The sequence below is a fragment of the Zalophus californianus genome, chromosome 1 (genome assembly GCF_009762305.2).
Source record: "Zalophus californianus isolate mZalCal1 chromosome 1, mZalCal1.pri.v2, whole genome shotgun sequence".
Classification (NCBI taxonomy): Eukaryota; Metazoa; Chordata; class Mammalia; order Carnivora; family Otariidae; genus Zalophus; species Zalophus californianus.
Window position 1 is genome coordinate 57,647,134 of NC_045595.1, and position 15,735 is coordinate 57,662,868.

At 45.5% G+C, this 15,735-nt stretch overlaps 1 protein-coding gene across 2 annotated transcripts in view; it reads right to left on the reverse strand.

Moving 5' to 3' along the window:
- Positions 1-15,735, reverse strand: part of EEFSEC (eukaryotic elongation factor, selenocysteine-tRNA specific) — a 258,931-nt gene that overhangs the window by 148,866 nt on the left and 94,330 nt on the right. For both annotated transcript variants that reach the window (XM_027584882.2, XM_027584883.2), the window contains exon 2: positions 11,089-11,296. In XM_027584882.2, the coding sequence (XP_027440683.2) occupies positions 11,089-11,296 (208 nt within the window). The remainder of the gene's footprint in view (positions 1-11,088; positions 11,297-15,735) is intronic.

Sequence of the window (15,735 nt, forward strand, 5' to 3'; positions counted from 1 at the left end):
TGTACTGGCCTCCATGAAGGTTACCCAACATAGAAAAGGCTCCCAAAGCAATGGGGCAAGAGGGTCTGGAGCACAAACTGAGAGTACCAACTCTAACTGTAAGAGGAATGGGGGAAGGGTCACAGAAAAGAACTAAGTTCCTAAAGGTCAATAGCAACTCTCCAGTGGTCAAGTCAATGTTCTTCCCTCGGACTCTCTCCCTGTCTGTGAACATCAGTCAGCTAGCTCCCCACCCTCTTCACGCACAACCCCAAGCCTTTATTCCCATGGTCCTCCATCAAGGGCCTCTGCCTCCTCAAGAGGCCCTTCTTCCTTCCCTATCCACTGCAAGCAAGTCTCTCCCAAGAGCACCCTTAGAGTCCAGCTCTTTTCCCCCTGGACTGCTGTCCTCCAGGAGCTCCCCACACTCTGATGACCTGTGCCAAGGCTCCTCTGTGGATGGTTCCCATACCTGTGTCTTCAGGCAAGGACCCTTTCCAACACTATAGTCATGTCTCATTCTCTGCCAGCAAGCACCTTCCCAATCCTATCTCCTTGGTTTCTGATCATGGAACAACATTTCCCTGGTCTCTGAAGCCATCACTGGCTGCATGGTCACCACTGTCTTCCTCAGTCACTGCATTTGATTAGTTCTTCTCTTGGGATCTGGCTCCAATCCAGCCCCTGATTTTCATTCTCAACAAGTTCCACCCTGGGTCAGGCCCTTACCATCCCAGGCCAACTACTCTCAAAAGTCTGTGCATGGGCCTATACCAGGCACTGACCATGGCTATGATGACCTTCCAGCAACACCACCACACCATTTTGAGGTATCAGCCTTTTCCTTTATACACTTTCAGGGACTCCATGACCGTCCCAGGATGAAGCCCAGCATCCAGGCTGGTCCACAAGGCCCTCTATGGTCTGCCCCAGCCTCCTCACACTGACTCAACTCACCAACCCCCCTGGAAATACAGGTGAAAACTCAAGCCCTTGCCTGGTGCCAAACTCTATCCTACTGCTGCCCCCACTCTCCTCCCTTCCTCTGCCCAGCCAAGCCTAACCTTGGTGACAGGCAATCTGAGGCACGGCAGAGAGAATGGGATTTTGAGCAAAAGGCCTAGGACCCTAGAACTAATCTCCAATCCAGAGCTGAGTTATCATTCCACCTCATTCAGCCTCCATTTCCCTCCATTTCCCTGTCCTACAGAAAACAGCATGACCTACACTGCAGGGTTGTCTCCCCCACCAAATAAGTTAATGTGTGGAAAGCATGGTGGGGAGTCTGGTAACAGTCCTTAGAACCAGGGCAGCCATTAGTTGCCTGCATCCCTTCTGAGTGGTCAGTGCCCTGACCTGCATCACATATTTTGAACTCACCCCTGCTTGGTTATCACTTGCCCTTCTAAAACCAATTCGAGGGGTGCCTGGGTGGCTCAGTTAAGCATCCAACTCTTGATTTCAGGCCAGGTCATACGCTCAGGGTTGTGGGATCAAGCCCTGCATCAGGCTCCACATGTGGAGCCTGCTTAAGATTCTCTCGCTTCCTCTCCTTCAATTCCCTGCCACTCGTGCATGCACACACACACTCCTCTCTCTTTCTAAAAATAATAAAACCAATTTGAATTCCTGACTCCCAGACCAGAAGCCAATCCACCTTCTCAGAAGCCCCCACACTACTCAGAGGAAGCTAACTCAGCTCTCCTCTTGAGCTGCTAGGCAAATTTCCCGCTGTTACTTCCTCCACCAGTTGGTCTTCCCTGCCCAAGTGTATAGGAGGTACACTCTTTAGAACATGGCAGGCTCAGTTCAGTTGGTCTTTGACTCCATGCCCTTAAAAAAAAAATCAGACTTTTTTTAAAAGAAGAAAGGAAGTAACTCTGACAAGCTGGAGTTCCCTAAAGAGCAAGCTAAACAATCTCAGGAGCCACTGGCTGTCCAAAGGTCAGTGTGACAAAATGATGCAAGTTCACAGGAGAGATTCCAAACAGGGCCTGTGACCCACTCACCAATCAACTCCAGAGCAGCTCAGACAGACCATGCTGCCCCCACAGAAGTGGCAGGACTGAGATATTTGCCTTGGGAAGGCCAACACCCAGAGAGAAAGGAGAGACTTTGGAAAGGGAAGGAGGGAGGAAAAAGAACGAAAAGAAAGGAATAGTGAGGGAAGAAATAAAAAAACTAAGGAAAGAGAGACAAAGAAGGCAAGAAACACAAGCAAAAAAGAAAGAAAAGGAGAGGAAAGGAGTGGATAGCCTGCTCTGTGCTAGCACCATGCTACATGCTCTCGTGCGATCTCAACACCCCATGAACAGGGGCTCTGACCCCTATTTTCAGAGAAGCCAAGTGACTTGCCCGGAGCTGCTAGGGGGCCCAGAGAGTAAGTGGCTGGTCTGTAGGAGTCCAGAGTCCAGGCCTCTCCCATGACGGAGGAGAGGAAGAGTCCATTCTCAGTCCACAGGGAGGACCCCAGCCACGGCAATCAGTGAACCAGGACCCAACCACAAGCCAGGGCCCAGTACATGTGCATCATCTCTGCTTACACTCCATGAACCTAAGGCCCAGGGGGACAGAGAAGGCTAAAAGCGTGCACTAAGAATTCCAGCGATTAACCATAAAGCCTTCGGAAATTCAATTATTTTTTATCCAAACCCTTTTGGGCAATGTATTGTAACAAAACATAACAGTGTGTTGGGCTGAGTCTCTGGCCCTTTCCCAGGCTCAAGAGAAGCTGGCCTTGCTGATTTCCTGAACATGCCACACAACTGGGGATCCTGGCTTTTAGAGGCAGAAGTAAAATTCAGCAGCCCCTAAGGGGACAAAAGTCCCCTCTTGCCTTGAGTTTCAGATCCAGACTGGTGTCTGGGTTCTAGGAGCACAAGAGGCTCCAACCATTGATGTCAGGAAGAGCCCTGGGCCCAGCCCCACAGCTCAGCAGTGCAGGCAGGAGCTGACCTGGAGCACATTCAAGTGCTTCTCCTGTTCCCAGCACCCACCACCTCCTCCAGACTCCCCTCACAGCTGTGGTACATCACGGTTCCAACCAAGCCCAGACATGCTGACTGGGCATGCAGCCTGACCTTCGACAAAACACAAAAACGATCTAAGATAAGTTTAAAAAAAAAAAAAAGTGTGTGTGCATGTGCATGTGCATGTGCGTTGTGTGTATAACTCATGTAAAAGACATAAACAAATAAAGTACAAGTTTCCCCACTTTCTGAAAGTAGGCCATTCCTATGAAATCTTCAGTAAGGCAAAATGGCATAAAGTGAAGAAGCAATTACCATTCATTTATATGGGAAAATGAGTGTTCCCAGACCCAAAAAATAATCTCTCCTAGGTTCTTCTGATACCTTAGGACACATCTACTAACAGATGCACAAAATAAATCAACATAAGGCACAGATGCTCACAGACACAGTTCAAAGCGATGGCGGCTTGATGCTGAATGCTGAGTGTAGTTCCTGGGGAAGGGGCTTAGCAGCGCCACTCTAAGGACTCGCGGCAAAGCAGACACTGTACACTATCATTGCTTTTCACCTTCTTTCATAAAAACAAAAATCTCTGGATTTCCTTCATTAGCGAACACAGGTACTAATAAGGTAGGTCTTTCATAAAAGCAAAGTGGTGTAATGCAAACTTTGAAAAGGAGGGGAAACGTGTAAGTTTTCGGTTTGGAATAGTGAAATTCAAAGCAGCCAATATTTATTATATGTTAGTTTTCTCACCAGTCAACCCAGACACAAAACCTTCCCCCAGGGTCACTGTGAGGATCTGATTGACTGTATATGAGAAATCCCTGGTACAGTGCCAAGCACACAGTAGGTGTTTGCTGTGATTGTTAAGAACCTACTATGTGCCATCAAATGCTCCCTCAGAACAAATGCTGTGAGGCTAAACTTATCAGCTCCCATTTTACAAAAGAAGAAATGCCAACTCAGAAAGATAAAGTGAGTTGCCCAAGACCACACAGCTAGTCAGCCACAAAGCTAGTAGGAAACGCACACCTTGTAAGTCAGCTGGGCAGCAGCCCAGTCACTTGAGATTTGGCATTCCACTCAACCCCAGGAAGGGGAGGCAGGGCCAAGGGAGCCCCAGGTGGGATCTCAGCAGACGGCCTTGGCTGAAACAGAAACAAGGAAATAGAAAGTGTTTAAAAAGGAGGAGGAAACACAGAGGGAGTCTGAGAGAAAGATGCATCAAGGATGCTGTCAGATGATAACATTTAGTGGGAAAATAAACAGAAAGGCCTAGAACACAGAACAGTGTCAATGTTGTGATAACAACTACCTCAAATTATGTCCATCTGGGAAAGACTGACAGGGATCCTAGGGAAAGAACACTTTAATTTGATGCACTGACGAGATTGTGAGTACATTTTTATCTTCTATTTTCATTTCTGTTAACATTGATAAATGCTTATGCAAGAGTAATTTTAAATGCTTTCAGAGATAAAGAAATCACAAAGAAAAACAATCAAAGAGTTTGACTACACAAAAATTAGAAACTTCTGCATGTCAAAAAAAGCAAGTAAAATGGAAAGACAACCAACAAATGCTGAAGACTTATTTGTAGCAAACACGATAGGCAAAGGGTTAATTAATAACAACATCTTTGTTAGTATTAAACGCTCCTGAAAATCAAAAAGAAAGCATTAAAAATCACAAGAGGCAAACAGACAAAACGTATAGACCTAATTCAAACACAAAAAGCACAACTATTTAATACACTTAAGGAAAAATGTTGGGGCGCCTGGGTGGCTCAGTCATTAAGTGTCTGCCTTCGGCTCAGGTCATGGTCCCAGGGTCCTGGGATCAAGCCCCACATTGGGCTCCCTGCTCGGCAGGGAGTCTGCTTCTCCCTCTCCCACTCCCCCTGCTTGTGTTCCCTCTCTCACTGTCTCTCTCTCTGTCAAATAAATAAATAAAAATCTTAAAAAAAAAAAAAAGGAAAAATGTTTAACGTCCCCATTGATTACAGAATCACATATTAAAACAAGAGTAACATACCATTTCTACCCTACTAAGTTTCAAATATATTTTAAAATTAGAAACCAAAGGTAGCTGTGAATATCTGTGTAAATGATGCAAACCCTTTTGGAAAAGAATAGGGCAGTGTACAACCACAGGTTTGAAAGGACTTGTGCCCTTGGTTCAGTAATCTCACACCTGGAAATGTCTCAGAAGGAAAAAACCCGAAAATACAGAAAATGTTTAAGGATGGTTGAAGATGTTCACCCCAGGGTTGCTTATTTATAAGAAGGAAAACTTATGCCAATCTAAAGGGCCTACAATGGAGTGATGCTTACATAAAGAAGTGCTATACAAAATGTTAAGTAATGAAAGCAGAAATAAAAAATGAGAATAGCTCATGATTACAACTATATGTTTAAAAGGAAGAACTGAATTCAGCAAAGTTGCAGGGCACAAGATCAACACATAAAAACCAGCTGTGTTTCTGTATTCTAACTAAAAACAATCTGAAAAGGAAATTAAGAAAGCAGTTCCACTTAATAATGACATCTAAAAGAATTAAATACTTGGGAATAAATCTAACCAAGGATGTGAAAGACCTATATAATGAAAACTACAAAACACTGATTTGAAAAATTAAAGAAGATCTAAACAAATGGAAAGGCATCATGTTCATGGATTGGAAGACCTAACACTGTTTAGATGTTCGTACTACCCAAAGGAATCTACAGATTCAAAGCAATCCCTATGAAAATGCCAACAACCATTTTTTGCAGAAATGGAAAGCAGATCCTACAATTCATACAGGAATTGCAAGGGGCCTCAAATAGCCAAAATAATATTGGAGAAGAAGCAGAAAGCTGGAGGACTCAATATCCTGACTTTGAAACTTACGACTACAAAGATAAACAAAGCAGTGTGGTACTGGCATAAGGAAAGACATATAGACCAATGGAACAGAACAGAGAACTCAGAAATAAACCCACACATGTATGATCAATTGATTTCTGACAAGGGTAAAAGGGGAAAGGACAATCCTTTCAACAAATAGTGCTGGGAAAACTGGATATCCACATACAAATAATGAAGCTGGGCCCTTAACTTACACCACATATAAATTTATGCCATATATAAAAAATTACCATATATAGAAATAGATGAAAGACCTAAACTTAAGAGCTAACACTGTAAAATTCTTAGAAAAGAAATTAGGGAAAATCTTCATGACACTGGATTTGGCAACAATTCCATGGATAGGACACCAAAAACACAGACAACAAAAGAAAAAATAAATATATTGGATTTTATCAAAGTTAAAAACTTTTGTGCTTCTAAGGATACTATGAAGAAAGTAAAACGTCAACTTACAGAATAGAAGAAAACATTTGCAAATCATATATTTGACAAGGGATTGATATCCAGAATATATAAAGATCCCCTACAATTCAACAACAACAATAAAACAAACAACAACAAAACCCGAGTGAAAAATGGGCAAAGGACCTAAATACACATTTCTCCAAAGAAGATATTTGAAAGGCCAACCGGTACATGGAAAGATGCTCAACATCGCTAGTCATTAAGAAAATGCAAGTTAAAACCACAATGAGATATCACTTCATAAGTGTGTTAGAATGGCCATCACCAAAAAGACAAGGGGTTAACAAATGTTGGTGTGGATGTGGAGAAAGGGGAACCTGTGTGCACAGTGGATGAGAGTGTAAATTGTTGCAGCCACTATGGAAAATAGTATGGAGGAACCTCAAAAAATCAAAAATAGAACTATCATATGATCCACTTCTGGGATTATATCCAAAGGAAATGAAGATACTAACTTGGAAAGACATCTGCGCCCTCATGTCCACTGCAGCATTATTTACAATAGCCAAGACATAGAAACAACCTAAGTGTCCATTGATGGATGAACGGATAAAGAAGTTGTGGTGTATATAAATACATAATGGATATCATTCATCCATAAAAAACAAGGAAATCCTACCATCTGCCACAACACGGATGAACTCAAAGGCATTAAGCTAGGTGAAATAAGTCAGACACAGAAAGACAAATAATGTGTGATTTCAACTTATCTGCAGAATCTAAAAAAACAAAAACAAAAACACAAAAAACAAAACTCAGAAAGAGAGCAGATTTGTGGTCACCATAGGCAGAGGGTGGGGGGAGAGGGAACTGGAGAGAGTGGTCAAAAGATACACTTGCGGTTACAAGATAAATGCGTCCTAGGGACAGGAGGTACAATGTGATGACTCTAACTAACACTACCACATGATATACAGGAAACCTGTTAAGAGAGTAGGTCCCAGGAGTTCTCGTCACAGGAACTTTTTTTTTCCTTTTTTCTTTCCTTCTTTTCTATTTATTGTATTTTTATGAGAAGACGGATGTTAGCTAAACCTACTGTGATAATCATTTCACAACATATGTAAATCAAACCATCATGGTGTCATGCCATAAACTTATATATTCATGTATGTCAACTATTTCTCAATAAAACCAGGGGAGATAAACCAACAAAATGGGGTCGAGGAAGCCACAACAAGATACCACTTCATATCCACTAGGATAACTATTCAAAAAAAGGGAAAATGATGAGTGTTGGCAAGGATGTGGAGAAATGGCAACCCTCACACACTGCTGCTGGTGGGAATGTAAAAGAGTGCAGCCACTGTGGAAAACAGTTTGGTGGTTCCTCAAAAAAGTTAAACATAAAACTATCACATGACCCAGCAATTCCGCTCCTAGGTATAGACCCAAAGAAACTGAAAGCAGGGACTTGAATAGCTATTTGTACACCAATGTTCATACAGCATTATTCACAATAACCAAAAGGAAACAAGCCAAGTATTTATCCGCAGATGAATGGACAAACAAAATAAGGTATATACACGCAACAGAACACTATTCACTATGAAGGAGTGACATCTGACACAGGCTACAACATGGATGGGCCCTGAAAGCATTACACTAAGGGAAATAAGCCAGACACAGAAAACCAAATACAGGATTCCATTTCTATAAGGTACCTAGAATAGCCAAAATTAAAGAAAGAGAAAGCAGAATAAAGGCTGCTGGTGGTGGGGGAGGAGAGGGGAGGAGGAAAGGGGGAGTTCTTGTTAAACGGGTACAGAGTTTATGTTGCAGATTCTGAAAAAGTTTTTGGCATAGAGAGTGGTGATGGGCACACAGCTTTGTGAATTTTTTTAATTTTTTTTTATTTTAAAGATTTTTATTTATTTATTTGTCAAAGAGAGAGAGAGCACAAGCAGGATGAGCTGCAGGCAGAGGGAGAAGCAGGCTCTCTGCTGAGCAAAGAGCCCAACGCCAGATGCAGGACTCTATCACAGGACCCCGGGATCTTTGTGAGTGTATTTAATGCCAGTGAACTGTATATTTGCAAACGGGTAAAATAATAAATATTATGTTATGCAGATTTTACTACAATCAAAGTAATGTGGAGGAAAAAGGGGGGGTAATATGATACACAGTGAAAAGATAGGAATGAAATAAACCCAAATGTCAGCAGCTATTCTGAGAAAAGAAATCTTTGGGGGGCTTCTTCTTTCTTTTAATCATTTTTCTCTATTTTCCAATTTTCTTTCAATTGCTCTTTGGATGGGAAAAAATAAGTTATGTTTTTTAACAGGTTTCATGTTTTCAGGTTTTGATACGTACATAATTCGTCAGTCCAAATTTTTCCTTTTTAGGTAGAAAGTTTCTTCGCATTTGGAGCAGCATTTACAAAAGACTCACTTCACAAGGGGCCCTAAGGAAAGGAAATGGTCACTTAAAATAATTTAAAGTTCTCTGCTGCACAGAGGTGAAAGCTAATGTTCTCTTACAACCTGGCCTGGCCCGGGGGCCCTTGAACCCGTTGGCTACAACCCATTAGTGGGCAATCCCTTCCAGTATGGGGGTTGTTCTCTCTGCCCTCTGGGCACTGAATGAGGACAGAAGAGGTTTCAGGGGGACAATTTCCCCTGGATGTGTGATAAAGTCCATAATTTGACCTTTAAGCAATAAATTAAAATAGGAATAGTAATTTAAAATGCAAAGTGAGAATCTGCCTTAAATTTAACCACTCAAAATAATTAGTATTAATTCACCCTTAAAAGTATCCCAAGCCCTTCCCAGAAGGTCCCATTTATATAGCAAATGATACTGGCTTTGTACTGGATTTTTATGCAGGAGTCCAAAGGACCTGTTCTCCCCTTTCTGACAAGTAAATAAAACGGCAGGGAGATCAAATAACTCACTAAAAAGAAGATATAATTTTTTATCTTCCTTTTTACAGTCTCATATCCACTTCCGCTGGGAATAACAAAGTCTGAATTCTTATGCAACACTTATCTAAATGTGTCGATTTTATCGGATTGATGAATTTTGCTAACAAAAGGCAGCGCTAGGAAATCTTTTATGACATATTTGGCCCATTCACAGGCCTGGAGCTTTAATTTAACCAACTTGAGAATTCTGAGGGAGAGCTGCAGGTGTTGGATCTGAAAAAAAAAAATCATAAATGGGAAGGCATATCAATCTTTATGACGGGGAAACAAAAACACTCTCTACTTGCTTGCCCTCCACAGGCAGGAGAAGGAGAGGTGGAAGGAGCAGGATATTGTCTCGGGCTGCATAGCAAAGAGGAAGCATCGCTGTCTCCCAGTGACCGCTATTTAGTATTGATCAAAAGGCGCTGGCCCGGAGAGGAAGAGAGGAATTGATAAAACAATGAGGTTTGCCAACACTCTGTGCTCAACAAGGACATTTTCTCATTTTCTTGACCACATCAGAGTAAGTCACTCCTGCGGCTGCCTGAGCGAGTGGGCAGCTCTCTGTCCCCCCACCCCTCCTACCACCCCCGAGGCTGCCCAGCAGCACTGCCACCTTGCCAGCCCCATGGATGGTAAGCAGAGTCAATCACTTGACAAGGCCTGTTGCTTCTCCTGTTAAAGGTCTCCCCAGGTCAGCCTCCCCTCCCTCCACAGCCTTAACGCAGACCACATTTCTCTCCCTGGGAACACCACCACGCTGCCTCTCCCTGTCTGTTCTCCCCCTGGATCCTCGTCACCAAGCCATCCTTCCACCTGCCGCCAGCCATCTCTGGATGGGAGAACCTTTCAGCCACTTCCTTGCACAAACTCATTAAGACTCCCTACTTTCCGCAAGGCAAAATCATAAACGTGTTGGTGTGAAATACTACGACAGTCCTTTGTGATTCTGTCTTTCCCGGTCTCCCCTCCAACAGCAAAGTCTGTCCATTCATCCATCCATCCATCCATCTATCCATCCATCCATCCATCCAATTTTATAGGCCTCTGAGACAGAAACATCCAGTCGTCCACCAAAACCAATCTCCACTGGGGCGCCTGGGTGGCTCAGCCGTTTAAGCGTCTGCCTTTGGCTCAGGTCATGATCCCGGGGTCCCGGGATTGAGTCCCACCTCAGGCTCCCCGCTCAGAGGGGAGTCTGCTTCTCCCTCTGCCCCTCCCCCTGTTTGTGCGCTCTCACTCTCTCTCTCTCTCAAAAATAAATAAATAAATATTTAAAAAAACCCAAAAACCCAATTTCCCCCTTTTGATAACCGAATTGCAGCTAAGCAGATGGTGAGGGGATCCATTTCCCGGGCTCTCTGACACCACGGCATGCGTGACATGAGCAGGTAGGACTGAGTCCTCCCTCACCCACAGAATCCTTCGGAAGGGTGTGTGTCCCTTCTAGGTCCAGGCATTCCTGACACACTGGACCCTCCTGCGAACGTGAACGCAGTAGTGCCCATGCCTGGCTTTGACCACATGGACAAGGACACACCCTACAGTAGAAGGGCAGCAAGATGGAGGAAGCCTGGGTTTCCGAATGCTGTGCAGAGAAGAACCCCCTCCAACCATTCACATTAGGAAATTACCTAGAAAATCAACTTCTGGATTCCTTATGCTTCTGTGTTTTTTGGTCTCTTGCAACAGCATCTTAGCCTTTACCCTTGATGAGAGTAAATGCCAGGCAAGATCCCACTTATTAGGACCCACGGCTGACACCTGCCTGCCTAATCTGTGTTAATGAAATGACCTGTGCCCCAGGGCCAGCTTATACAAGTGGATACTCTACTCATCAACAAACCTACTTGGTGTTCTCCAGGGTCCTCTGCATTTTCTTGGTCATTTTATCAATCGCTGCCTGTCTCTTCCCTTCAGCCAAGAGGTCTATTTTGTTCAGCACCACAACCAGCTTCTGGCAGGCAATCTGCCCAATCACAAGGCACTCCGCTGACTGGGTCTGCATCCCTTTGGTCACATCAATGACCAGCATCATCAGATCAATGATCTGGGCCCCTGCAAGGAGAGAGAGAAGACAAGGTTAGAAAGGGAAATGGGGGAGAGGACTCTGCAGAAAGTGGCCTGATGTTTGAGGTTAAGCAAAATCAGCCAAATTAAAGTATTAAGATAAAAGTGGTTGGGGTGGGAAATGAATGACCACCACACACCTTCTAGCCCCGGCCGCGGGGGAGGGACTCTGACCACGTGATTTCACGGGAGCCCTCATGACTAACCACCATGAGGATGGACGTGTTACCTCATCTGGAGAGGAGGAAACTGAGGCCCGTGAAATACAGAGAGCTCACCCAGAGCCCCACTGCCAGCATGCAGCAGAGCTGGGGGACCCCAAAACCCACACCATTTTATTGCCTCAATCTTCTCATTTTCATTCCATCCTACCTAGGAAATAATGTCCAAGCAGCAAATATCCCAGTTTTAGACTTGGCAAATGCCTAGAGATTCGGCCTTGCCAAGAGAGCAGACAGAAAGACCAGAAAACTGACGTGGAGGCCGGAGGTTGTCCCCTCTGTAGCTCCTGGGTCTCCTCCTCACAGTGGCTGGTTTTCGTCGTGACCCTCCCACCCACAGCTGCACTAGAGCCACTCACTCCTCTTGTCCTTTCCATTCTGGGGGGGAAGCTCCTGCTCTTTCAGGAAGGCTAGGAGCAATCCAAGGTTCAGGTACCTCAACTGAATACCATATATGTAAGTGTGTGTGGGTGTCTCCATACATACATGTGTGTGCATGTGTACATATAGGAGTGCTGTGTGTGTGTGTGCATTCCGTATTACACATGCATGCCTGGTTGTGAGCATGCCCTAAATACACAGCCACACCTGAGCTGAACAACAGCAGAGGGACAAATTACAGAGGAGTCAATGAAAGGAAACTGCCCTGACCCATGTTAGGAAGACTAATGTTAGCCAGTGAAGGGAATGTGTCCTTTTTAATAGGATTTTTAAGTAGTTTCACAAAAAAAAAAAAAAAAGAAAGAAAGAAAAGGTGTTATTTTGGGGATACAGGAATATGCAGATATTTTCCCCTTTGCCCCAGAAGGGATTTTCAGGACCAAATTATCCTCATGGTGATACCAAGGAAGACTGCTCTATGGGTGACTCATGACCCAAGCTCACTCCTGGGAAAGGAGGGAAGGTGAGGAGGGGCAGTCTTTCCTGTTGGCACATTCGCCTTGTGTGCTAGTCAACCACTTAATCTCCACAACCACTGTTTCAAAGAAGGTGGGACTCAGAATCACGGGGCTACTTGCTCTAGACCAACTAGCACCAAAGGCCACCAGACACCAGGGAGCCTGGCTCCACTACTGAAGCACTCTTCCCTGGTCACCACTGACCTGCACAGCTCCTCCGACCTCCCCGGGGAGAAAGAGTAGGTGTCTGGCTCTAGGTAGGACTCAGACTGTCCCCGCTGTCCTTCTTGCCCCTGTGCTCTGCCCTCCCCGGCCCTTTCTTCTACCTCACCCTGGGCCAGGGACAGAGCAGAGCTGTAGTCAATAGGGCCTGGAGGGGCAGGCGGGTGCTCACAGCCATCAGCATTGGCATCTCCCTCATCCTACCAGGGGGTAGGGCCTAGGCCTCTGCTACAGCTATAAGAGGGGCAGGAGAGAGGTATAACTGGTTCTATCACCTACACCTTTTAAACAACTGAGGCCTAAAAACTTCACCACCTGATAAGACTCCCTCTCATATCTACCAAATCACCAACTCACCTCTGGGATCCATCTCTGTTGCAGCCCCAAACCCCATAACGCACGTCAGGCCCACATCAGCTGCCCCCTAATGGGAAAAGACTTGTCCTTCACCTGGGACTTGTCCCTCTGAAATCCAAACAGCCTCCCAGAAGGAACTTTCTACAACTATATGACTGATTCATACACTGAGCCAGGTTAAATCAGTACAACCTCTATGAAAGTCAATTCAGAAACAGCTATCAGAATTCACATTGTCTTTGACTCAGCCAAGCCCACATACATGTTCATGCTTGTTGTAGGTACAGTTGGAAAACATGTAAATGTCCATCAGTAGGGGACATGTTGAAAATAAATAATGCTACATCCATGCAGTAGAACACTCTCCAGCCATGAAAAAGAATGAAGAAGCTCTTTATTTACTACTGTGGAACAGTCTCTTAAGGTGGAGCGAGTGAGAAGAACAAAGGGCAGAGCAATGTAATCTGTGTTTTAAAGGGGGAAAAGGTGTGTGTGTGTCTATGTGTGCTGTATCTGAGTGTTTGCTTCCATATGCATAAAACATGTCTGAAGGAATGCAAAAGAAACAACTAACTTTTGGTTGTCTGTTGAGAGAGTAGCTAGGTGACAGAATTGGGATGGAGTTAGAAGGAAACCTGACTGCATGTTCTTACGTACCTTTTTTTTTTTTTTGAAGATTTATTAATTTGAGAGAGAGTGCACACGCACATGAGTGGGGCGGAAGGGCAGAAGGACAGAGAGAGAATTTCAAGCAGACTCCCTGCTGAGCATGGAGCCTGATGTGGGACTCGATCTCATGACCCTGGGATCATGACCTGAGCTGAAATCCAGAGCCAGACGCTTAAACGACTGAGCCACCCAGGTGCCCTCTTCCATATCTTTTAATTTTAAACAGAGGTGTATACTGTCCACACATAAATAAAATCAAGTACATAGCTAGATAAAGAAATAAAACACTGATCTGACTGTGTTGTTCCCCTGCTTAGAGCCCTCGCTGTCCTCTTACTGAAAGGGAACTCGCGGTGTGGCTTTGGGCCCCTCCTTCTAACTCGCAGTCCAGGCACACTCTCCCTGCACCGAGCATGTAGGTGCACCTCACAGAGCCCTTCCTGGTGCTCCCTGCCCTGCCCCAGGGGCATATGCATGCATGTGAGAATGCGCGCACACACACACACACACACACACACACACACACACACACACACACACACACAGAGCCTGAGCCCAGCCCACCCCAGAAGATGTGATCTCTCCTCATGTCCTCCCACCACAAGCAAACCCGTCATCAGTCACAAGGATGTGTGGCCAGGTGTTGAGGCAGGATGGGACCAAGACTGCCGGTGAGTGGGAGGAGGAGTGCCCTGGGTTCCCAGCCTGTGAGCCATTCTCTGGGAAGACTGGAGAGCCACCTTCACACAAACGGTCCCAGTGCCCGACCAGGTGACCCCCAACTCTAGTGGGCAAAGCTGTGCCCACAAAGCCAAGGCTACTCTATCCCACAGATGACTTAAGGACTTTTCAAGAGTAATTCCAACCGCCTGGGCTCCGTCTAGAACCTAAACATCATCCCCTACCTAACCCAAACTATCACCGACCCCACTGTACAGATGAGGAGAAGTTCGGTGACTGCCCTTGGTCACTTGGCAAATAGGTGCTAGAGGAGCGATCTGAACCCTGACCCTGTTCTCACCTCTGTGCCACATGGCCTGTCCTTCCGCGTAGAGACCCAGTCCCTCTCCAGTCTCCTCTCTCACGGTCCTCACCCACTCCCCGCTTTACACTGAGAATCAAGGCACACCCCACAATTTTTCTCACCCTTCCCTGCCCTGCTTTTGCTCCTGCCCCCCTAACTCAGACTTCACCCGCCCCTGGCCCCTCCTCCCCACTGACTCCCATGCTCAGAGCTTATAGACCACAGCCCGGGCTGTCAATCTGGATTCACAGCACCCAGTACAAGACCCAGCTCAGGCACAGCTTGGGCAATCTTTGTTGGGCTGAACTGAGCAAATGACAGCTCCCCCCATGTCCCAACTCTGTTCCTTTTCTCGGAGATTCAATTCCCTATTGGTATATACCACTACCCAGGAATGCCTTGTCTGGGCCCGGTGGCTGAAGGGGAAGGACTCATGTATTCCATGAGTTTAGCCTATCTTACTGATGATGCCTGTTGGGCTCCTGGGGACAGAAATGAAACTGGCCTGACAAACCCAGAAAGACAAGTGCAGCCAGGCCCCAAACACTCAGGCTGGTGAGGATTTCCTCTGAGGCCTTACTCCAGCATCTACAAGCCGCCTTTGTTGAGAGGAGCACACAGTTCTGCTCCAAAAGGCCAGGCTCTCAAGCAGACCTGCTGTGGTGCAGCCAACATCAGGCACTTCTAAGGAGACCAGAGGTCACGACGACTTGACAGGCCCCACTGCGAACCAGGGGTCAGAAGCAGGCAAGTGCCCGCTGCCCAGCAGCAGCTCTCAGTTACTCCCGTTTCTTCCTCAAACTTTTGATCAGACGACAGGAAGTGACAAAACTGGCCCGTCTTGTCTTTTTCAAAATCCTCAGTATTCCAAAGAATGAATCAAACAGTGTCCTTCCCAATTCCCACGAACCCAGGGTAGGAAACCATTCTGAGACCAGAGGGGCACAGCAAGCAAGTGGGCGGGAAACACAAGTCAGGAACTTGCAGCTTACAAATGACCCTCTATATTTTTCCGTCTATCGGACCTTTTCATCT